Genomic DNA, 25,822 nt, shown 5'->3' on the forward strand with positions numbered 1-25,822 from the left:
GTGTTGTCAAACTGTATAACACTGCATAACTAAAGGAATACATGCGTCCTCTACTGTGAAGGTCCTAGTTGAGTTTTCCTTCCCACTTTTCTATAGTAACAGAAAAACGCCATCAGTATTAAAAGGTTGCGCCCATTATTGAATTTTCAGGAAAGAAAATTTAAAAAAATCTTTTTGTCTTTTTTCTGGTGACCATGCTTTTTTTAAAAAGCCAACAACCCAGAAACATAAGGGGGGGGGGGGTTGTTTTGTTTTTTTGGTAGATGATTTTTAGCATTGTTATTGAGCTTCTGTTTTTTTATATCTTTTGAAGTGTCTGTTCATCTGAAATACTGCAGTACACAGCAGTGATGTAAAGCAAAGTCATATTAGGAAGGGTCAGCAAGAGAACGGAACACGGGTTTCTGCATGGGAAGGAGACTTTGTTAAAACAAAAGTACGTGTGTTCCTCTTATTGTTTCATCATTCAACATATCATCTGTTTTGTGCAGTTTGAAAAAACAGTTTCACATATTCATTCAGAACACAAAACCACAAGAGTTTATTTCTAAGAGGTACAGGATATCATCGAAAAACATCCTCATGTCAAAGAAAAGAATAAGTGTGTGTGTGTGTGTGTGTGTGTGTGTGTGTGTGTGTGTGTGAGAGAGAGAGAGAGAGAGAGAGAGAGAGAGAGAGAGAGAGAGGGAACATTGTAACCAGAGCAGGAAAACTGAGCCTGCTCTTTGCTTGTAGGCCACAGAATCACCATAAAGCTAGTTCTAGAAGGAAACAACTAAAAGAACTTCTGTCTGCAAGCACAGATCTTTAACAGGGATCCAGGATTCAGTCAAATATGTCAAATGTCAAAGAGTATGCCTAAATCAGATGAAGTTTGAGCCCTACATTATTACTTGGTCTTAACGAATCATGCATGGCAATATCCAAGTTTTTTTGCTTATAAATTTACCAGGTTAAAGTTAATTTTATTTTGTTTGTGGAATATTACCCCCTGCTCTGTTTTATTGTTGTTTATTTTTAATAACAGTCATGACGGGTCTATACCTTACGAGATTAAGTGCCTTGAGGCGATTGTTGTCATGATGTAGAGCTATATAAATTGAATTGAATTGAACCACTTTCAGTATATGAATCACAGCTGCCTTGTGTAGTTATATTGGGACTGAGCATGTGCAGCTCCCAACATGAGGACAGGACACCAATACTACTTTTACAGCATGAACTTTTCACTCTCTTGGGGTCATAGTACACTTACTGCATCTAACAATGCAAGCACCTCTTAGGAGTTTTCTTACACTTGATAATGGAGATACCCGATGGCACTCTAAGATCTTTTAAATACTCTTTATATTGTACATTGTGTATATAGTTTTATTATTTTTGACACATTGTGTTTAATAGAGGAGCAGGTGCAAGTATCTGCATCTATCTTCACTGTTAGACACTACTTGGGATTTTATTTTCGTGTTTTTTTGTGTGGTTTGTGGTGCCTTTGTTTAGGCATTTAGTCCCATTCTTTCGAGACAACATGCAAGATTTAAAATCTTTTCATTTATCAGTTGTTTGTCCTAGATATGATCTCATTCTTGATTGGGTGTTGTGGGTCATGTGACTGTTCACAGGCAATTTAAGATGGCGCTGCTTAGTGTTTCACTGTCTGATGAAGAGCAGGTGTGCTTTGAACATCAATTCGTTTTCCTTCCAGTGTTTCAGCTCTGCACCGCCCCATAGGATGAGGATGTGTGGGGATTCGTTTTTGTTCTCTATTAAATTGAATATTGTAATTTTGTACTGAAAGCCAGAGAGGTTAGAAAACCTGAATCAACATGTCAACAAGAAAACAGAAGAAAGTCAAAGTTGGAGGTTAAGTTTACAATTCATTTTTACACTGGTGTTTGTTTGTTTTTTTAAACTTGACTAAATTTGCTAAAAACAAAGAGTGTTTACTTTGAACACATTTAAGCTGCTGCTAAAAGCAAATGAACATGAGTGATAAGGCCCGGCATTGTCCTTCTTCTGACACAGCTACAATGTTTAATTGTTGCTGTGTGTGTCCACCCTCCACAAACTCGTTTATGTGGCAACACACACACACACACACACACACACTCATTTAGTTGTACAAATCATGGTCCATGGTTATCAACACTTGGTCAGGTTATCTGTTATTGTTCTGTGTACATGAGTGCTTGACAGGTTAAACCTAACTGTTGTAGCTCAGCCATTAGCCATAACTAGTGATGTGCGGATCGATCCTGAAATATCGATTCCTCCGATACCAATCATTTATGTTCTAGAATCGATTCTCACATTAAAATATCGATATTTTAGTAATTTAGGGTAAATTTGTAGTTTATCATTAACAGGAATACAGTGGAAAGAAACTATAACATTCGGATTGCCTACATTCAAAGGAACTACTTCCTCTTCCGCCTTTCATAGTCATGTGCGAAATACGGCTGTATAAATGTCTCGCAGCCCCTTGGCGTGCGCACTCACAACAATGGCTGAGCGTAATTGTGCGGACGTATTTTACCTCCACAAACAGCTGAGACATGGTTTGCGATACATATGGCAAAAAAGTGAGATGTTGTGGCCATACTTGCCAACCTTGAGACCTCAGAATTAGGGAGCTCCACGAGTGAAACTGCCGTCTGCTCCTTGCTATCTAAAATATAACTGGGCGCTGACTTAAGCTCTCGGCCGTCTCACACTTTTGTTTAATCAGTTTTCTGTTTGATGTTTATTCAGCTGTGTGAAAACCCCGGAGGAACCCTCCCGAGGAACTAATAAGGTTAAATTTAATTTAATCTAATCTAATACATTTAATCTCCGCCAAACCGATTTACTCACGAACAAATAAAACACTGAAAAAGCCAAACAAGAACATTCTTAAGTTATCAAAGTGACTTAAATATCATGTTTAACCCAAGTAGTGAAAGACCGTGGGGGTTTGAAGACAATGTGTCGATCGGCTTGTAACAACCCTTATTGTTTTATAGCACCACTAGGGGGGGAGTCTCCTAGGGGGTGTGTGAGTATAGCGTGGCCGCCATTACATGCTGCTCGTGTTCTGTTCTCAGGATAGACCTCACCATTGTAACGGCCTGGCGCCGGCGACTACCGATCCCCGCACATGTATGTACGGACAGTGTAGAGCCGTGGAGACCTGGCTTGTATGGTCTTATGTTGCTGACAAGGAATAAAGGTCTGTTGTTTAATTTAACTGACTGGGTTCGAGTTATCCGGCTAACCTCCACACCACATGCCCGCGGGACCTGCTAGCCGCTCCTTCCTCGCCAGACTGCTGTTACAAAGTGGCGCCCGAACATTGTTCTCTGGATCTTCATCGTCATCCGGACCGACAGAGGGTGGGCTCGGATATTTTTCCCGTGTTTTTCAACGATCGACACTTCGGCTGAGGTGGCGTGTTTTTTTTTCTCTTCGTGTGGCTGCGTTGGCCGGGCCGATAGGGCGCCGTGAATGAGCCGACTTCCCGCGATTTCAACGATATTTGCAGGCCCGGTAGACCACCGACCAATCGCTTGACACGCTCGCCTGCCGAGAGAGAGTACTCCGTGAGTAACTGTACGGTCCGTCGGACCGCCAACTCAGTGCTATTGGACCGTTACGACATCGGCGGCGCTAAAGCTAAGGCTAAGGCTACAGTGACTTTGACTCAGTGTTCATTCAGAGGGACGTGTTGTTTTGTGTGAAGCATTGAAGCATCAGAGTGTGCACGGACACTCTCTGTCTGACTGATATTAGCGGTTAGGTACTGCGTGTAAACGCTCTTTTCACTTCACCATAACTTTTGTGGGAGCGAGTTGTTTCCACACTTTTAAAATGGCGTCCCACGCAGACATGGGAAGTGAGGAAGATGGCTGCGACCCAGATGCTGAGGCGCCTGGCCTGACAAGGTACATCATCCCTCACTCTACACCTCTTGACCTCAACCTTGAAGTGGAAAACTTGGAAGCAGAGGTCGAGAAGCCCCGAGTTTGCTTACAGGATTCGCTGGAGCTACAAAAGAGCCTGCTGAAGTGTTTGGATCATGGAGCTACGGGAGAGCCGGGAGCGCGGCCATCTCCCCAACAAACCCCGCCGGTGCCCCGTAATGACCGCTGGTTGGACGGGTACCAGGTGGACTAACCGTTATCATACGGACAAACTTGAGGTTGACTGAGGGTTCGTTTCATGCAAGATGTATGTGATGTAATTATTCTGTTCATAAGGGTGATTACTTATTCTGTTCCACTGAGCCCTCGTCATCTTAGCCCATGAGAGCCTTTGGTTTTCTGTTGTACTGATTTGAGCGACCGCTTGTGTTGTATGTTTGACTGTTTCCCTTGTCTGGGACCATCTCCAGAGGATGACTAGCCAGTAACACTGCATGTTTTATATTGTTTGCTTCAAGAACTAACTTTGTTTTTTGACTGTACCAATGCTGTAAGGGTGTATAACAATTCCTCCACAGCCTGCTTACTACCTAAAGTAGCTATGTATAGTGAAAGGGGGTAGCGGGAGAGGGGTCACCTGGGTCTGGCTGAGGACAGCCTTCTAATTGCCGGGGGGGTGATGTAACAACCCTTATTGTTTTATAGCACCACTAGGGGGGGAGTCTCCTAGGGGGTGTGTGAGTATAGCGTGGCAGCCATTACATGCTGCTCGTGTTCTGTTCTCAGGATAGACCTCACCATTGTAACGGCCTGATGCCGCCGACTACCGATCCCCGCACATGTATGTACGGACAGTGTAGAGCCGTGGAAACCTGGCTTGTATGGTCTTATGTTGCTGACAAGGAATAAAGGTCTGTTGTTTAATTTAACTGACTGGGTTCGAGTTATCCGGCTAACCTCCACACCACATGCCCGCGGGACCTGTTAGCCGCTCCTTCCTCGCCAGACTGCTGTTACAGGCTCAGATATTTGAAGTTTACACAGCTACATTCTCACCTGAAAATATGTTAAAAGGTTTTTTGCGACCCAGAAAGAGAAATAAGAGTAATATTAAAACTAAGTAGCTGCCGCCATTGTTGGAAACTGGAATTGGCTGGGCCACACTATGAATTCTGCGATATGGTCTTTCAATTTTGTTGTCCGGGTGGAAAATCGGGAGAAATTCGGGAGAATGGTGGCTCCGGGAGATTTTCGGGAGGGGCACTGAAATTTGGGATTCTCCCGGAAAAATCGGGAGGGTTGGCATGTATGGTTGTGGCAACATCACTAACCTTGTCAAACACCTCAGAGTAAATCATATCACAGAATATGACGAGCGTATGTTGAGACGAACTGAAGAGGAGGAGAGGGACAGGTGCTGCTGGGGCGAGACAGACGTCTCTCACGGAGTCCTTTTGTGTTCAAATAGCACAACTTCAGTTTTTTTTTATTTCTATATGATGAACTCTGCATTATTAAGTGATAAGAACAAATAATCTGATGTCCTGTAATCATTATGACGCTATAATTTGAGATACAATAAATAAAATAAGCTTTTGTACAAAGTATTGGTATCGGATCAGTATCATTGATACCACCCTGAATATTACTTGGTATCGGATCGGAAAGGAAATCAGTGGTATCGCACATCACTAGCCATAACTGTTCCAATGCATGAGTACTGTCACAGAGAATAAAGGTAGGAACACAAGATCAAAACTGCATTGTAGTTAGGAAAGTGTAAATGAATTTTAGAATGTGAAATGTGTGCTAGCACAAGCAGTGCTTTCAGGTTTCCGAAAAACAAATGCAGATATGGTGACTATATGAGGATGTTTTGTTTTAAATATGTAGTATAGTATTAAATATGTTAAGCACCTAAATACTTAAAGCAGCAGTTCTTTTTTTCATAAAGGAAGTAACGTATAATAAAGAAGAACGTTGAGTATTAAAGCCTGTGTAGACTTTACGTACTGTTGAAAACCCTGTTTTGGATCAGTGAACTTATTGCATAGATCTGTTATTGAGCCCACTGCAGAGAGAACCAAAACGTTCTCATCCCAAAACGTAACATACCGATGCTATGTGACAAATCGTCAGTATGTTGTCCTTTCGGAAACATGAGAACCGTTTGGAATGAATCTAGACATGGCCTGTAAAATGGCCTGTATTTGTATAGTGCTTTTCTAGTCCCTAAGGACCCCAACGCGCTTTACACAACCAGTCATCCACCCATTCACACACACATTCACACACTGGTGATGGCAAGCTACATTGTAGCCACAGCCACCCTGGGGCGCACTGACAGAGGCGACATGTACATTTATTTTACTTTCTCATCATGAATTGCTTTGGAAAACACTGTCTAATACGACTAAGGTTAGGGTTAGGGCTGGAATACACGGCTGAAATGTCTGTTACCGCCAGGAGCGTCATTCTGTTGAATTCCATCCACAATCAGGCGCGCATCATAGTGACGTGGATGGTTACTTCTCGCATTACTATGAAACACCTCGGGACATGACAAATAATTGGTATGCTACGCGTTGGGAATGAGAACGGGCTTAATGAACTGCAGATCAGTCTGGTTCAAACTACAGGGTGGGCCATTAATATGGATAAACTGTAATAACATGGGAATGGTTGGTGATATTAAAGTCCTGTTTGTGGCACATTAGTATATGTGAGGGGGCAAACTCCTCAACATGGGTGGTGACCATGGTGGCCATTTAGAAGTCGGCCATCTTGGATACAACTTTTGTTTTTTCAATAGAAAGAGGACCGTGTGACAAATCAAACTTATTGGTAATGTCACAAGAAAAACAATGGTGTGCTTGGTTTCAACGTAACTTTATTCTTTCATGAGTTATTTACAAGTTTCTGACCACTTATAAAATGTGTTCAATGTGCTGCCCATTGTGTTGGATTGTCAATGCAACCCTCTTCTCCCACTCTTCACACACTGATAGCAACACCGCAGGAGAAATGCCAGCACAGGCATCCAGTATCCATAGTTTCAGGTGCTGCACATCTCATATCTTCACACCATAGACAATTGCCTTCAGATGACCCCAAAGATAAAAGTCTAAGGGGGTCAGATCGGGAGACCTTGGGGGCCATTCAACTGGCCCACGACGACCAATCCACTTTCCAGGAAACTGTTCATCTAGGAATGCTCGGACCTGCACCCATAATGTGGTGGTGCACCATCTTGCTGGAAAAACTCAGGGAACGTGCCAGCTTCAGTGCACAAAGAGGGAAACACATCATCATGTAGCAATTTCAAATATCCAGTGGCCTTGAGGTTTCCATTGATGAAGAATGGACCCACTATCGTTGTACCCCATATACCACACCAAACCATCACTTTTGTTGTTCCAACAGTCTTGGAGGGATCCATCCAATGTCGGTTACCATCAGACCAATAGCGGTGGTTTTGTTTGTTAACTTGACCATTCACATAAAAGTTTGCCTCATCACTAAACAAAATCTTCTGCGTGAACTGAGGGTCCTGTTCCAATTTTAGTTTTGCCCATTCTGCAAATTCTGTGCGCCGATCTGGGTCATCCTCGTTGAGATGCTGCAGTAGCTGGAGTTTGTAAGGGTGCCATTTGTGAGTAGCTGATATCCGCCGAAGCGATGTTCGACTAATGCCACTCTCCAGTGACATGCGGCCAGTGCTACGCTGTGGGCTCTTGCTGAATGAAGCTAGGACAGCCACTGATGTTTCTTCATTAGTGACAGTTTTCTTGCGTCCACATTTTGGCAAATCCAACACTGAACCAGTTTCACAAAACTTAGCAATCAGTTTGCTGACTGTAGCATGGGAGATGGGTGGTCTCGTAGGGTGTCTTGCATTGCAATGACCCGGTTACTACGTTCACCAGATATCAACACAATTTCGATCCGCTCCTCACGTGTTAACCTCTTCGACATGTCAATGGCTGTGAACAAAGAGAAACTTGTAAATAACTCATGAAAGAATAAAGAATAAAGTTGCGTTGAAACCAAGCACACCATAGACAAGGCAATTGTCTATGGTGTGAAGATACGAGATGTGCAGCACCTGAAACTACGGATACTGGATGCCTGTGCTGGCATTTCTCCTGCGGTGTTGCTATCAGTGTGTGAAGAGTGGGAGAAGAGGGTTGCATTGACAATCCAACACAATGGGCAGCACATTGAACACATTTTATATATATTGAACACATTTTATATCACCAACCATCACCAGCCATATAAATGGCCCACCCTGTACATCAGGTGCTTGTGAGCTCTACCTGTTTGTGTTCTTAACTGATGCTCGGCTGTCAGGATGAAAACAAAAATCCTTTTCAAAGGAATATCATGTGTTTGTGGTCAATATTTGTGTGAATCTCTCTCTACATATATATGTGTGTGTGTGTGTGTGTGTGTGTGTGTGTGTGAGAGAGAGAGAGAGAGAGAGAGAGAGAGAGTGCAGATGACATAGCAGCATACAAGAATATAGAGGACTAAAGAAGTCCACCTTCAGTTGGCTGAATCAGCTGTGAGTAGCAGAATAGTAATCTATAGGACATGATGGAAATCAGTCTGATTCAGGAGGCCACAAAGGACGTGTACAAAAATCACAAAGTTATTATGATAGGGATATATTTATATATGTATACATACAGTACTCCCATATATTAAAAAGCATATTATGAATTATACAAAGAATTAACCATAAAAGTTCACAGTAGCAGTGGTTACACCACATAGGTATCCTAATTTGGATGTGAATAATGGTATAACAACAAAACAATGGAAACAATAAATAAATCAGTTTAAATAAATACTTGTTTGTGGTCATCCTTCCATGAGCTTCTTTCCATTAATCTTGTGATTAATGAATAGTAACATGATGTGTGAGCATGGTGTAGGAGGTCATGCTGAGCAGAAGTCAGACATCTTGTTATAGAGACAGAAAACTTGTGATGTCCTTCACAGAAGCAGTTGGCTTAACAAGTCAAAGCCCTGAAATGTCTCCATAAAAAAAGTCTGATTGAGGAAAATCCAAGTGAGTCTGCTTTAGTATATGTAGGCTGTAACACTACACTGAATAGTGCAAACAAGAAAAGACAAAAAGTGTTTCTCGCTGCCCACTGACACTGTCGTGAAACTTAAAAACAGGTGTAAACCCTTCAGTAGGAGAACAATAAGACATAAATTGGTGAAAAAAAATAAATATCAAAACTTTATATCTGTGTAAAAAAGTAATCAGGTTATTAATTTTAACCAAGAGTCTGGCGAAAAAGGCATTGGAAAGTCCTTGACGTTTTTCAAAGATAAGTGCTTCTTTTATGGGCTCAGGAACAACACAGGTTTTTTGGATCCACGGGACAGGCTCTTCAGCAGAGCTCCTTGTTCCGAAGAGCCTGTTTCAGACCAACAGCTCCATACTCTCGGACCGGTCTGACATAGTCAGTATTGTCTCATTAAAATCTCTGGCCAGAAGACCCAAACCATTCACGTTGAAACTGATGGGCCTAAGTAGATTCCTGTATAGGAACTGGTACTGGTCCTGGGAAGGAAATTGACAGACAAGAAAAAAAAGAAAAAGGGAAGACAGCAATATTAATAATGTACCAAAATTATTTTGCTGCACTAGGCATATGAAGAAAAACGAAGTTGAAAATATGATAATACTTGTGATACATGTATATTCCTTAAACTAGATAAGAAATACATACATTGGCCAAAACATTGTGTTCTCTGTTGTGGTGCAACTTTATATACAGATCTGGGATAAATTCGACAGTAAGTGCAGTTATTTCTCATAGTCAGTATATTGGACGCAAGAGAATTCAGCTGGCTTCTCTCATCCATGTTAGGGGAGTCTATAGACTTTGGTTCTATGTAGAATTGAAGAAGCCATGCTGGTTTAAAGTTGCAGTGTGTAAAATCTCAGATGTCATCAGATTGCACTTTGCAGTCAACTGAATTCTGTTTTATTCCCCTTGTATATTCAAATTAAAGCGGACGCTGTAGGACAAAAACTGTGTTCACTGCTCATCTGTACCAAGTATACGCTGTCAGTGTGCTGTTTACCTTAGCTATCAATGTGTTCACATCTATTTACTTTGGATGAGGCTGCAAAATGTTGTGAAATAAGTCAACGTAGATGCTGAAGATATCCTTAACTTTTCTGTCAATAAGCACAGGTGTTTTCATCAGTCCTGCTAGCTGTTGTTACCAAAACCTTCTTTGAAGCGGATTTAACATTGTTACACTGGAAACATAGCAAAAATAAAGCATTGCATGTCTAATCTGCTAACAATGGGACTCCATCTTAGATGATAACACAGGTATGCTCCTTCATTTCTTGAGACTCTTAAAGGTTTAGACACAAATTAAAAATTTCTTCCATTGGAGAAAAAGCGATTAGGTCAAACAGTGATTCACATCTCCGCGAATGTATTCAAGATGGCGGGGCAACACGGAGTCTTCCACAAACCAGCACCTACGCTTATGTATTTTTAATATAGTAATTGTAAGTTTATGAGAGTGCATCAGTCAGTGATTTTCAGTAATTTTCCTTCAAGCTATAAACGCATACTACTCAGTGTTTTTTTATTTACTTATTAGATTTCTATTTAATAAACTCAAAAAGTATATAACTATACAGTGGGAAAATAATTATTTGATACCTTGCTGACATTGTAGGGTTTGTTACATAAACCCCTTTTCCACTAGTACCTACTCGCTGCAGTTTGCCATGTTTTCAGGGTTTTCTATTAGGTTATAGTACCTGGTACCAGGTAATAAAATAGTGCTAGCTCGGCTGGGATTCCAAAACAATCTGAGCAGGTGCTAAAATGTGGTGTCATTAGTCTGCATGCAACCGATTGGCTGTTCAGCCACCTGTTCTAAAATAAATTAATTGTGATGTATCACATCCTTTGAAAGCTGAGTTCAATTTCTCTAGCCACACCCAGGCCTGATTACTACCACACATTTTCCCAATCAAGAACTTAAATACGATCTGGCTGACTAAGTAGAGTAGACCAAAAGATCCTTAAAAGCATCATGCAACATCATGCTGCAAACCAAGGAAATTCAGGAACAAATGACAAACAAAGTAAATCTGAGATCTCAGTCTGGAAAAGGCCAAAGCCATTTCTAAAGCTGTGGGACTCCAGCAAACCACCGTGAGAGCTAGTGGTGTACCTTCCCAGACTTGGGAACCAACCAAAATTAACTCAAGACATAGAAATAACTCATCCAAGAGGTCACAAAAGACCCCAGATCAACATCCAAAGAACTCCGGGCCTCACTTGCCTCAGTTAGGGTCAGTGTTCATGACTCCACCATAAGAAAGAGACTGGGAAAAATAGCCTACATGGTCGAGTTCCAATACTGCTGACCAAAAGGAAGATGAAGGCTCATCTCGGTTTTTCCAGAAAACATCTTGATGATGTTAAGAAATAAATATGTATTCTTAATGCTTATTTTCTGATTATATTGTTTTATGTATTTTAATAATAGAGGCCTTTATAAACCAGGCCCAGAGGTGACAAAGAACTAGGTCAGAGGTTGACAGGTTGCCCTGGCAACCAAGACTTCAGTAAGGGGAAGTAAAGAAAGGGGAAGCTTAGTGCAGAGGCATATTAATAAAACACAGGAAACCAGACAGAAAAGCGGAACTAGTAACACTGAAGGAGTTGTTTTGATTGCAACTGTGTGTCGTTGTGACGTAGTGCAGAAATATATATACGGATTTAGCTGGCAAAGAATTCAGACCTGAGCTTGTGTGTTCGTGTGTTCAGGCCTCCATTTCCGAAAATGTAAAATAAAGACAATGTTTTGAGCTGTGACCACTCTGAGTCCAGTCTTTCTCTGTCGCTAAAAGAATTCAAAAGAATGGAATTTAATAATGATTATCAAGATTTTGGGAAAATAGTCTGTGGCCTGACGAGACAAAAGTTAAACTTTTTGGAAGGCATAAAAGTAACATAGCACTTCAGAAAAGGATCATCATACCATACATCATATATCAAGTAAAACAAGGTGGTGGTAGTGTGATGGTCTGAGGCTGTTTTTCTGCCTCAGGACCTGGAAGACTTTTATAGAAGAGATTTGTTTGGGCCAGAAACACAAGGAGTGGACATCAGACCAGTGGAAATCTGTGCTTTAGTGAGTCCAAATTTGAGATCTTTGGTTTCACCCCCTGTGTGACGCAGAAAAGGTAAAGGATGGTTTCTACCTGCATGATTCCCACCTTGAAGCATGGAGAAAGAGGTGTGATGGGGTGGGGGTATTTTACTGGTGACACTGGTGGGGATTTATTCAAATTTGAATGCATACTAAACCAGCCTGATTATTACAGTATCCTGCAGCAACAATGCCATTCATTCCGGTTTGTGTTTAGCTAGACCAGCATTTATTTTTCATGTAGAGGAGGTGCCTGAGGATTGCTCCATTCCATAATCAATATCCACATGCCAGTCTTGTCAATGCTTTCACTATGGGTGAAGGCATATGTAGAATAGCAGTGGGGACAGAGCATGGTAAATCCCACACTTGATGCAATTTGTGCAATTTTCTGTAAGTCGGCCTCTAGTGTTGGTCAGATTTCTGATAAAGACTCTTAGAGTCCTGTTAATCTGGTGGAGTTGTAGACATTCCAGGATCCACGTGTGGCATTGAGTCATAGGCCTTCTTGTAGGTAGTGCACAGGTTGGTCAGTCTGGTCTTACTGTCATGGGCGACTGCTCTATCTGTATCTGTGCTTTGTCCTTCTGTTATTCCTGCCAGTTCCTTTCTGTGCCCTACTTACAGTACGTATTTAACCATTCATTCTTATATCCAGCAGTTTCTTCTTGTCTTCGTTGTTGTTAAAAGCACAATGGGACCGGTCCCCTATAGGGATCCTGAACACACACACACACACACACACACGCACGCACACACACACACACGTGTGTGTGTGTGTGTGTGTGTGGCGTGTGTGTGTATACTGAGGTAAAAACATGATTTAAGGCTATTGTTCTGCTGAGGGTATGGGAACACACCATCACATCAACGAGCCATCTACTGTAGAATCCTGGATGAGAACCTCCAACAGCTAGAAGACAGAAGATAGGTTGTGGATAGGTCTTTAAGCATCACACTGAGAACAAAAAAGTACATTAAGGTCATGGATTGGCCTCATCAGTCTCCAGACCTTAATCATGTACACTCTAAAAAGTAATTCAGAGGCTTAGTAACTATCACTATAAATATAAGTTAGATGAGCCTAATAAAATCGATGAATATCATTTTAGTAATTATTTGAGTTTGATAAGTTGAAATAAATGTCTAAAATGTTAACATATGTGTTTGTGTTAAATTAAGGTATTTATTTACATTTATCTCAGACAATAAATTTAGTATCTGGTTTACAGAATACCTTCTTTGCATGTACTTAATATTTTTGTTTAAAATTGAATCAAAACATTTGAGAAATATGTATCTATACTCATCAGTATCTTGTACTAAAATCATTAATTATTCAAATCAGTATTATTTATTGTCAGCAACTACAACTGAAAAGTGTAAGTAAAACACGATAACGTAGAGTAATTGAGTACCATGAGCCTTTTCCATTGTTTCGTTCATTTTGTTTTTTAAATACTCTGAGCTTTTGTGTTTGCTCTCCTGGTTTGACATTTATCCTTGAAGTATGTAAGGCTTTGAGCTAAAAGGGAGAAGGCTCTTGTCTTTTTAGTGCTTGTTTATTTCGAGTTATTTCCATGTTTATGAAAATTAAATTTCGTTTGGAAAAATGTTAACATGTGGTCATTTTTCATACATGTATTATGAAACACACAACTACATATTAGTTTGTTTGGTTTTTCAGACTTAGACTACCAGTGAAATACAATAATTGGCTCAAGAGTTGGCAGTTCGTCTTGAAATCGGAAGGTTGCCAGTTCGAGCCCCGGCACCAGAGATGGGCAGTAACGCGTTACTGTAATCCGATTACTTTTTTCAAGTAACGAGTAAAGTAAGGGATTACTATTGCAAAAACGGTAATTAGATTACCGTTACTTTCCCGTAGGAACGCTGCGTTACTGCGTTACTAAAACCGTGATTTTTTTGCGAGAATGTCTCATGACAGTGACGTAAGCGAGTGCGACGTTCGTGACAACAGCTGTGTGCAGATCAACAATGGATCATATATCGAGTGCAGAGAGAGTATGAGTGTGCAGCGTTTAAAGCGTGGAAGTACTGACCTTACTTTGAGTTTGATTCCATAAAAGTGACAAAAACATTAGTGTCCGTTGTGCGTGGGAAGAAAACTTCTTTTTACAGCGAAAAAAAACCCCTAAACTTCCAAGCAAGCACCGAGGAGCTACGACGTAATGGGAAACTCACAGAGAAACTCGCGGATTCTTCCACTGACCGCTGCGGCTCACCTGCACCAGGGCAAACCTCCACCTACCCACTCCTGCTTTACAGGTGAAAATAGAGCAAAAGGACCGCTAGTCTTTGACTTTATTTATTTTCTGCTGTGTTTTACTTGCATCTGAAAGAGTGAGTGTAAACACAAAAAATATATATATATATATTTTATGTGCTGGAATGTGCAGAAAATAGGTTTAAATATTAAACAAATTTCTTCCAGTCAGAGAATGTTGCATATAATTACATTTTTTTGCTTGATGCATAAAGTTAAAAGATTAAAACTAATAAAACAAGTTTTAAAAAGGGACTTTTCAATTTGATTACATTTTGTATGATGGATTATGCAGAAAAAGTAGAATTGGGCTTAAAGATCTATCGCTTTATCACCTATTCAGGTTGTAAATCGTGTTTTTAAAAAGTAACTAACTAAGTAACTAAGTAATTAATTACTTTTGAAAATAAGTAATCAGTAAAGTAACGGGATTACTTTTTTGGGAAAGTAATCAGTAATTAATTACTGATTACTTTTTTCAAGTAACTTGACCAACACTGCCCGGCACCGACAGTCTCGGTCACCTACTGGTTGCCTACTGCCTACTGGTGGTGGTCAGAGGGCCCGGTGGCGCCAGTGTCTGGCAGCCTCGCCTCTGTCAGTGCGCCCCAGGGCAGCTGTGGCTACAATGTAGCATGTCGTCACCAATGTGTGTGTGAATGACTAAATGATTCACACACACATTCAGGATGACTGAATGTGTGTGTGAATGGGTGGATGACTGGATGTAGTGTAAAGTGCTTTGGGGTCCATAGGGACAAAGTAAACCGCTATACAAATGCAGGCCATTTAACATATTTAATATTAAGTACAATTTTGATTACGTTCAGTTTACAATATTAAGTAAATGGAACAAAATTTTGGATCAACTGACCATCTATATTCAGTTACATTGACCAAGCATGTCAGTGTTATTTACTCAATTTTTTCATGTTTGTGTAACAACTACAATTATTGATTTCAACTTAATATGTTTAAGCTTTAGTTATTCAATTGATCAAGTATATTGAACAGATTTGACTAGTTTCCAACCTACTCAATATTTTTAAGTGTAAAAGTGTTGCCTCAAAAGTTTTAAGTAAATGTCAGTTTCAGTTTTTAGAGTGTAGTAAATATGAGAAGGAAGCTGTTGCTTTGAGTTGCTGGTTGACAGTAATTTATTTTCCATAAAAATTAGAAATGGTTCATGTCAATATAAATGAGCATACTTAGAAATGGGATCAAATATCCCCCGCTGTAGCTTTAAAAAACTGAGCCGCAGATCGCTATACTCAAATGACTGGTTCTGAAAATCTTAGAAAATTATTTGGAGGTGCCCTCACCATTAATCAGTGCATGAGGATATTTTGGAAATCTGACCCAAGGGAGCTTGAAATGGAAATGTACCTTTATGAAAAGTATGTAGCGGATAAACAGCATGCAAATTACATGCTCTGATTTTTTGGGCACATTTTGTAAATCTCTCAGATTACACCTTTTAGACACACAATGTCTGTAAAGACTTCTGGCCTCATAAGGTTGATCATCTTGGGCACTTGATAGACCTTGATGGCGCCGTTGTAAGGCAGACAGGGTTGTAAGGGCACACAGCGTACCAGCTGACACTGTTCACACATATACACACACATATACACACACATGCAGTCATAGTTCTTGTTTAGTGCTTTGTACAATATTATCAAAAAGGCCAAAAACGTCTCATAGTAACAATCTCTCTTCCACTGGTCCGTCCCCTAAAAAGCAGCACTATCAAAAACTTTTAATCGCAGAAACCTTTTTCAAGGGACCAAAAGGGTCTTTGAGATTATTACTGAGTGCACAGATTCCACTGTATCCTACAAAACCATGAAAAATTTTAAAAGAATAATTATATTTAAAAAAAAAATCATAAAATAAAACAAACAAACAAACAAAAAAACTACAAACACGTGACCAATCAGAATTGTCTGAAACTGAAAGTCTCTCCACAGGAAAGTTCATGAACTAGTACCATTACTGCTGCAAGGAACCTTTTAGCTGTACTGTCAAATATGTAAGTGTAGTAATAAGCATAAGAATGTCATGTTTAACCTGAATGTCACAAATATTATTGATCAAGTCAAAATGAGATGTATTTTGTGTGCTGAAGAGTCCATTTGCTATTGAGTGCATTGACTTAGTTCTTGATTAGTGCCTTCTGCTTCTCAGAGAGTGTTTCAGCATCTGGAATAGTATCCTATAAAACTGCTCCACTTGCCCATTCCTTTGGGGATGGTAGCGAATAGTCCTGGATCCAGCAACTCCACAGTAGTTTTTCAGTTGTACAAACAACATGTTTTCAAATTCAACACCCTGTTTATGATGTATTCATGCTGTCATTAAGGATTTTGATTGCAGCTGTATAACCTGTTTTGGAAGTTGTAGCATACACCTGAAGTGTGTAAAACAGTGACAACAAGGATGTATTCATAACTGTCTTGCATTTGTTGTGGTGTAGGAAATCACTTGATAGAAGTTTCAGTGGTTAAGTAGTGACAATATTAGTCAGTGGTGCACTGCTGTAATGAGATGGCTTCTTTAGTTTTATGCAGACAGACCGTCTTTATTACATAATCATCTACTTCTCGTTGCATATGCGGCCAGTAGAACTGGTAGAACCGATAACATTCATTTCAACACCTTGATGGCCCCATTCATCATGTATCTCCTTTAGTTTTGTACTTTCGTGTTCTTCTGGTAAGACCAGCTGTTTTTGGTTGGCTGTTTCTTTGTGCAAGAAGATTCTCATCCATCTTCAATTTGTTGTCTTAGAAGACATATTACCTGTGAGTTGAAGTGCTTTAGTTCTGAACTTGATGTTTTTTCTTATGTTAGGTTACACCAAATCAGATCACTTCTTTGTTCCTGTTTGATCTGGCTTTTTGTCAGTGGTATGATGGAAACATCTGTGGCCATGGCTGCACAGTTAACTGAGACCATGGACACGACACACTGGATTCATTCTTTCCACTGTCTGTGTAGCTGCTCCAATCACATTACATGTAATTTCCTCCATGAACTCTTTCATCGTGTCTACACCATGCTGGAAAGACTGTCTGCAACCACATTTTCCTTCACATTTTAATCGTGAAGTGGAAATCTGCCAGTTCTGCTACCCATCGTCACCCTGTTGTATTCAGTTTGGCATATAGGTAAGTCGATAATTATAGGTGTACACTGTGAAGAATGGTGCATAATAGAGGTAATTGCAGAATTTTTCTGTGATCACCCATTTGAGAGCTAGGAACTCTGAACGCAAATGGTAATTCTTCTCAACTGCAGTTAAAGTATGAGAAATGCAAGAAATTGCACAAAGCAACGTTTCACGATGAATGGCTGTGAAAATTTTGGAAAGCCTATAACAGGAGGCTGAGTTAAACAGTCTATCAACTGCTCTACCACTGACTGGTGCATGTCGCTACACTAAATATGTGTACTTGAAGGGACAACTACTGTTGTTTTATTTTATCTGCCACTTTAATCTTTTGTTTCGCTGGGTCTCAATGTCTGCAGGTCCACTGAGCAGGTCATACAGAGAATTGGCGATTCCATCAAAATCCTGTATTGTTTGTAATAACTTAACAGTCCCAACATTGCTCTTAATTCACCAATAGTACCTGGCTGTTTGTCTTTCAAAGCAGTCATAGCAGTGCTATCTGTGGGGTTTATCCTGCTTCCTTCTGCTGACACAATCCCGCCAAGTTACCTTGCTTCTGCTCTAAACAGATTGCACTTCCTTGCTTTTAGTTTGATTCCATTCTCCCTAACTCTTTGCAGCACTGTCGTGACATCCTACAGACTACCAGAGAGGAGTATGATGAGGTGGATTTTTCCATCGACCCTTGAGCTCAGAAGTCCTGCAGGTAGTTTTTCATCTCCTGATACAAGGGCTTTGGTACGGAGAGATAAGTCGGTGTCACTGGCTCGTTATCTTTCATGGAAGTGTTCATTTGCAAGTTCTCAGCACATCCTATGTCGTTGTCAGACCTAAAGAATGATTGTGATTCTTCTCTTAACATCTGATTAACAACTTGATAGGTGGATCCTAGTGTTCATTGGTAGATGTGCCTGGGCATAATGGACTGATGCAGTAGGTATCCAGTCAGTTTTCAATATATTAGCAGGATATATTGATCCAACAGACCGCAAAGTTTCCGTGACATTCCTATTTGGCACTACGATGTCATGGTTCGTGGGATTTTGTAAACAATATTTGGTGTCATACTAGCCTTTACTGATAAAAGGGTATCGCAGAACTTCCTTCAGTCCTTCAGGCCACTGTGGGTTCTCATGAATGGTAAATGGACTGATTCTTATATAGCGCTTTTCTACTCTCCCTACTCTCATGAGACTTGAAGATCAGAATGCTATCTTGTTTGAAAGGTGCTTGGTGCGTTGAAACCTGCACAAAATGCTCACATCTCCCACACTTGAAGCAGCGCTGACAATATTCGTAACATTCTTTCACACATGAAAAGCATCTAGAGTGGTGGCATGGTGCTGGAAAATATTTCTGTGGTGCAAATCTTTGTTGAAACTGTGCTGTTCCCCTCACATGCTAATAATAAAACAGCATGAAGTTTCTTTTGCCTTAATGGGGAAAAGCAGCTGGGTTGCAGGCACTGTTCCCTCTAAGCTGAGCGCGTGAGCAATCGTGCACTGCTGACACAGTCTCCGCGCACAGAAAATCAGCGAAATAAAATAAATACATTTATTTACTTTCATTCCAATTCAGGCTGGATTTTTTTTGTGCGCAGCGCAGATTTTCTGTGTGGGGAGACCATGTCAGCAGTGTGCGATTGCTCACGCGCTCAGCTTAGGTGTTGTCTTTAGAATGGCTTCTCTGATTTTGGAAACTTAGAATAGAATTAGAATAGAATAGAATTCAACTTTATTGTCATTGCACATGTCACAGGTACAGGGCAACGAAATGCAGTTTGCATCCATCCAGAAGTGCTTTAGCAATGATATAGATATATTACAATATATATTAGCAATAATATAGATATTCAATTCAATTCAATTCAATTCAATTTTATTTATATAGCGCCAAATCACAACAAAAGTCGCCTCAAGGCGCTTCATAGATACAGAGAAAAACCCAACAATCATATGACCCCCTATGAGCAAGCACTTTGGCGACAGTGGGAAGGAAAAACTCCCTTTTAACAGGAAGAAACCTCCGGCAGAACCAGGCTCAGGGAGGGGCGGCCATCTGCTGCGACCGGTTGGGGTGAGAGAAGGAAGACAGGATAAAAGACATGCTGTGGAAGAGAGACAGAGGTTAATAACAGATATGATTCAATGCAGAGAGGTCTATTAATACATAGTGAGTGAGAAAGGTGACTGGAAAGGAAAAACTCAATGCATCTTGGGAATCCCCCGGCAGCCTACGTCTATTGCAGCATAACTAAGGGAGGATTCAGGGTCACCTGGTCCAGCCCTAACTATATGCTTTAGCAAAAAGGAAAGTTTTAAGCCTAATCTTGAAAGTAGAGATAGTTTCTGTCTCCCGAATCCAAACTGGAAGCTGGTTCCACAGAAGAGGGGCCTGAAAACTGAAGGCTCTGCCTCCCATTCTACTTTTAAATACTCTAGGAACAACAAGTAGGCCTGCAGAGCGAGAGCGAAGTGCTCTAATAGGGTGATATGGTACTACAAGGTCATTAAGATAAGATGGGGCCTGATTATTTAAGACCTTGTATGTGAGGAGCAGGATTTTGAATTCAATTCTGGATTTAACAGGAAGCCAATGAAGGGAAGCCAAAACAGGAGAAATCTGCTCTCTCTTTCTAGTCCCTGTCAGTACTCTTGCTGCAGCATTTTGGATTAGCTGAAGGCTTTTCAGTGAGTTTTTTGGACATCCTAATAATAATGAATTACAGTAGTCCAGCCTGGAAGTAATAAATGCATGAACTAGTTTTTCAGCGTCACTCTGAGACAGGATATTTCTAATTTTAGAGATGTTGCGCAAATGGAAGAAAGCAGTCTTACATATTTGTTTTATATGTGCGTTGAAGGACATGTCCTGGTCAAAAATGACTCCAAGGTTCCTCACAGCGTTACTGGAGGCCAAGGTAATGCCATCCAGAGTATGAATCTGGTTAGATACCATATTTCTAAGATTTTCAGGGCCGAGTACAATAACCTCAGTTTTATCTGAATTAAGAAGCAGAAAGTTAGCGGCCATCCAGGTCTTTATGTCTTTAAGACATTCCTGCAGTTTAACTAATTGGTGTGTGTTATCTGGCTTCATGGACAGATAGAGCTGGGTGTCATCTGCATAGCAGTGAAAATGTATGCTATGTCTTCTAATGATGCTGCCTAAGGGAAGCATGTATAATGTAAACAGAATTGGTCCTAGCACTGAACCCTGTGGAACTCCATAATTGACCTCAGTGTGTGAAGAGGACTCTCCATTTACATGCACAAATTGGAGTCTATTAGATAGATATGATACAAACCACTGCAGTGCAGTACCTGTAATACCTACAGCATGTTCTAATCGCTCTAATAGGATATTATGGTCGACAGTATCGAACGCTGCACTGAGGTCTAGCAGGACAAGCACAGAGATGAGTCCACTGTCAGAGGCCATAAGAAGATCATTTGTAACCTTCACTAAAGCTGTTTCTGTGCTGTGATGAGCTCTGAAACCTGACTGAAACTCTTCAAATAAACCATTCCTCTGCAGATGATCTGTTAGCTGTTTGACAACTACTCTTTCAAGGATTTTTGATATGAAAGGAAGGTTGGAGATTGGCCTATAATTAGCTAAGACTGCTGGGTCTAGAGATGGCTTTTTGAGTAAAGGTTTAACCACAGCCAGCTTGAAGACCTGTGGTACATAGCCGATTATTAGAGATAGGTTGATCATATTTAAGATCGAAGAATTAATCAATGGCAGGACTTCTTTGAGCAGTTTTGTAGGAATGGGGTCTAAAAGACACGTTGATGGTTTGGAGGAAGTAATTATTGAAGTTAACTCAGAAAGATCAATTGGAGAAAAAGAGTCTAACTTAACATCAATGGTACTAAGAGTAGCTGTAGATAATATTACATCTGTGGGATGATTACTGGTAATTTTTTCTCTAATGATAAAAATTTTATTTGTGAAGAAGTTCATGAAGTCATTACTAGTTAACGTTAAAGGGATGGTTGGCTCAACAGAGCTCTGACTCTTTGTCAGCCTGGCTACAGTGCTGAAGAGAAACCTGGGGTTGTTCTTATTTTCTTCAATCAGTGATGAATAGTAAGATGTTCTGGCTTTGCGGAGGGCTTTCTTATAAAGCAGCAAACTATTTCTCCAGGCTAAATGATGATCCTCTAAATTTGTGACACGCCATTTCCTCTCCAGATTACGAGTCATCTGCTTTAGGGTACGTGTTTGAGAATTATACCACGGAGTCAGGTACTTCTGATTAGAGACCTTAGTTTTCACTGGAGCTACAGTATCCAGAGTCGTACGTAGTGAGGAGGTGAAATTATTAACAAGATAATCGACCTCTGTTGGGGTAGCGTTCAGATAGCTGCTCTGCTCTGTGTTGGTACAGGGCATTGAAGATGATAACAGTGGGTGGATTATATTCTTAAACTTAGTTACAGCGCTTTCAGAAAGACATCTACTTTGATAAAATCTACTCTCCACTGCTGTGTAATCAATTATTGTAAATGTAAATGTTATCAGGAAATGATCAGACAGGAGAGGGTTTTCAGGAAACACTGTTAAATGTTCAGTTTCTATGCCATATGTTAAAACAAGATCTAGAGTGTGATTAAAGTGGTGGGTGGGTTCTTTTACATTTTGAGAGAAGCCAATTGAGTCTAATAACAGACTAAATGCCATGTTGAGGCTGTCATTTTTAGCATCTACATGGATGTTAAAATCACCCACAATAATTATTTTATTTGAGCTCAGAACTAAATTAGATATAAAGTCTGAGAAATCAGACAGAAACTCTGTGTAAGGCCCAGGTGGACGATAGATGATAACAAGTAAGACTGGTTTCTGAGTTTCACAGCTGGGGTGGACAATGTTAAGCATCAGGCTTTCAAATGAATTAAAAGTCTGTCTTGGTCTTTCATTAATTAATAGGCTGGTGTGAAAAATTGCTGCCACACCGCCCCCTCGGCCTGTGCTTCGAGGTTTCTGGTAGTTAGAATGACTCGGGGGTGTTGATTCATTTAAACTAACATAATCATCCTGCTGCAACCAGGTTTCTGTAAGGCAGAGTAAATCAATTTGTTGATCAATTATTAAGTCATGTACTAACAGAGACTTGGAGGAGAGAGACCTAATATTTAATAATCCACATTTCACTGTTTTACTCTTTGGTTCAGATGTGGATACTGTATTGTTCTTTCTTTTTGATTGTTTATGTTTAAGTTGTTTGTTGCTGGTTTTTAGTTTGTTTTTTGTCTTTTTGGAAGCTGACACAGTCTCTATGGAGATGGGTTTTTGGGGGGGTAGCAGGAGGAGAGAAGCTGCAGAGAGGCGTGTAAGACTGCAACTCTGCTTCCTGGTCCCAACTCTGGATAGTCATATTTTGGGGGGTTTAATAAATTTGTCCATATTTCTAGAAATGAGAGCTGCTCCATCCAAAGTGGGATGGATGCCGTCTCTCCTAACAAGACCAGGTTTCCTCCAGAAGGTTTGCCAATTATCTATGAAGCCCACATCGTTTCTGGGACACCACTCAGACAGCCAGCAATTTAAGGAGAACATGCGGCTAAACATGTCACTCCTGGTCTGATTGGGGAGGGGACCAGAGAAAACTACAGAGTCCGACATTGTTTTAGCAAAGTTGCACATCGATTCAATATTGATTTTAGTGACCTCCGATTGGCGTAACCGGGTGTCATTACTGCCGACGTGAATTATGATTTTACTGAATTTACGTTTACCCTTAGCCAGCAGTTTTAAATTTCCTTCAATGTCGCCTGCTCTGGCCCCTGGAAGACAATTGACTATGGTTGCCGGTGTCTCTAGCTTCACATGTCTGAGAACAGAATCACCAATTACCAGAGTTTGACCCCCGGCGGGTGTGTCACCGAGTGGGGAAAAACGGTTAGACACATGAACGGGTTGGTGGTGTACCTGGGGCTTCTGTTTAGGACTATGCTTCCTCCTCACCGTGACCCAGCCGCCCTCTTTCCCCAGCTGCTTGGGGTCTGCCGGGGAACAGCTAGCGGGGCCTACGCTATCTTCGGCTGCACCAGCTACAGGGGCCTGGCTAGCTACGGGTGAATGAAGGGTGCGAAGCCGAGTCTCCAATTCAGTAATCCTGGCCTCCAGAGCTGCAAATATGCTACATTTGTTACAGATATCATTACTGCTAAAGGAGGCCGAGGAGTAACTAAACATCTGACACAATGAGCAAGAAAGTGCAGGAGGGACAGGTGAAGTAGCCATGGTGCTAACGAGTCGGCTACGAGCTAAGCTAAGCTAGCGAAACAGTACAGAGACAGTGAGTGAATACTTTGGCTATAAATTAGGTAGTGAGTACACAGAAAGTGTGCTTCGGATGAAGCACGTGAAGATTATACTATGAAAGAAGAATGTATTTAAAAGTTGTTAATTAAATTGCTAAGCAAATAAGCTACTCAGAAACACCACTGTGTTTGAGCAGGAACAGGAAGTGATACTCTACCGCAGAGCGAGCGAACACCAAGATATGTAAGTATATTACAGAAATGGGTCTATTATGGTATGTTATAGTGTACACGGTATGAAGTATGTTATGAATATTCTATAACTATAAGTATGCACAGGCTGTAGTGAGTACAAGCTATGAACAGGATATAAATATGAAATAAAAAAACTATACAGAAATCTGAGATATACAGTTATACAGAAATGTGAAGTATGCAAGTTATAAACAGTTGTAGGATTAAAAATTATCGTATGTACAGAATGATTATTTACACAGAACTATACAGTAGTGCAGTTAAGATAAGTGAGACATGTGGATAATTTCTACAGAGGCTATATAAAGTGCTAGTGGTTGTGAGTGGTGGTTCAGTCCATGTTATTATTGAGTGTTTGAGGGTACAGTTGTCCATTGTGTGTGTGTGTAGGTGGTTGTGGTGTGTGTATGTCCAGTCCATGTGTTAACGTGGGTCAGATGTCAGGGGGCAGAGTTCAGGAGTCTGACAGCTGTGGGGAAGAAGCTGTTCCGGTACCTGGTGGTCTTAGTCCGGAGGCTCCTGTAGCGCCTCCCAGAGGGCAGGAGGGTGAAGAGTCCATGTGATGGGTGACTGGGGTCTCTGATGATTTTCCCAGCCCTTTTCAGACACCGCTTCCTGTAGATGTCCTTTATGGCAGGAAGTGGTGCTCCGGCGATGCGCTGGGCAGTTTTCACGACCCTCTGCAACGCCTTCCGAGGCAGAGCAGTTCCCGTACCAGACTGTTATACAGTTGGTCAGGATGCTCTCGATAGTGCAGCGATAGAAGTTCACCAGGATGTCTGAGGACAGGTGGTTCTTCCTCAGAGTCCTCAAGAAGAAGAGGCGCTGGTGAGCCTTCTTGACCAGCTTGAAGCAGTTGGTCGTCCAGGTGAGATCCTCGGAGATGTGGACTCCCAGGAACTTGAAGCTGCTCACACGCTCCACAGCCGTCCCCTTAATGTGGATGGGTGGATGTGGGTCAGCAGTCCTCCTGTAGTCCACGATGAGCTCCTTGGTCTTCTCGGTGTTAAGCAGCAGGTTGTTTGTGTCGCACCACTCAGCCAGACGATCCACCTCCTCCCTGTAGGCGGCCTCATCGTTGTCACTGATGAGGCCAATCACTGTGGTGTCATCTGCCCTCAACTCTTTCAGGAGTACCATGTCAGCGCACATTTCTTTTATTTGCTCTTTCTTTGACTGTGTTTCTCTTTTCCACTGGAGAATCACTGGTCTAGACAGTATTTACAGTAGGTACTCATGATGGAGCTGCATGTTTCTTTTCGTCCTGTCTCTCCTTTCCATTCGCAACTGCAATATTCACCTTCTCTGGCAACAGCTCATTTGAAGTATTTGTTTGCAGTAGATAAAGTTGCAGATCACTTTTAATATTATTATTCTGAAGACCAGTCAGGACAGTATGCATGAAAAGACTCTGGACTAGTGCTGGATCATATTTTAGACTTGATTTAACTTCCTGAGAAGCAAACAGGATTTTCTGCCTCAATTCTGTTGTCTTGATCAAGAAATTTTAGGGAGTCTCTTTCCTACTCTAACTGTAAGAGGAGAGTTGTTTGTATAACTCTGTGGCACTTTTCTCACAGTTTCAAAGGTCACTGTTGGTAGAACACTACGCCGCCATGGTCTCAAATCATGCATTGCATGGAAGGTTCCCCTGCTCAGGTCATCACATGTCCAGGCCCGTGTGAAGTTTGCCAGTGACCATCTGGATGATCCAGAGGAG

General features: G+C 41.0%; 1 protein-coding gene across 2 annotated transcripts in view; it reads right to left on the bottom strand.

Moving 5' to 3' along the window:
* Positions 1–513: 513 nt before the first annotated feature.
* LOC146386340 (receptor-type tyrosine-protein phosphatase gamma-like) overlaps positions 514–25,822 on the bottom strand; it is a 362,095-nt gene continuing 336,786 nt past the window's right edge. For both annotated transcript variants that reach the window (XM_084927312.1, XM_084927311.1), the window contains exon 13: positions 514–9,480. In XM_084927312.1, coding sequence (XP_084783438.1) covers positions 9,446–9,480 — 35 coding nt within the window. In that variant the 3' untranslated portion in view covers positions 514–9,445. The remainder of the gene's footprint in view (positions 9,481–25,822) is intronic.

Source organism: Perissodus microlepis, chromosome 5, assembly GCF_051167445.1.
Source record: "Perissodus microlepis isolate ML-2025 ecotype Zambia chromosome 5, ASM5116744v1, whole genome shotgun sequence".
In the NCBI taxonomy this organism is placed as follows: domain Eukaryota; kingdom Metazoa; phylum Chordata; class Actinopteri; order Cichliformes; family Cichlidae; genus Perissodus; species Perissodus microlepis.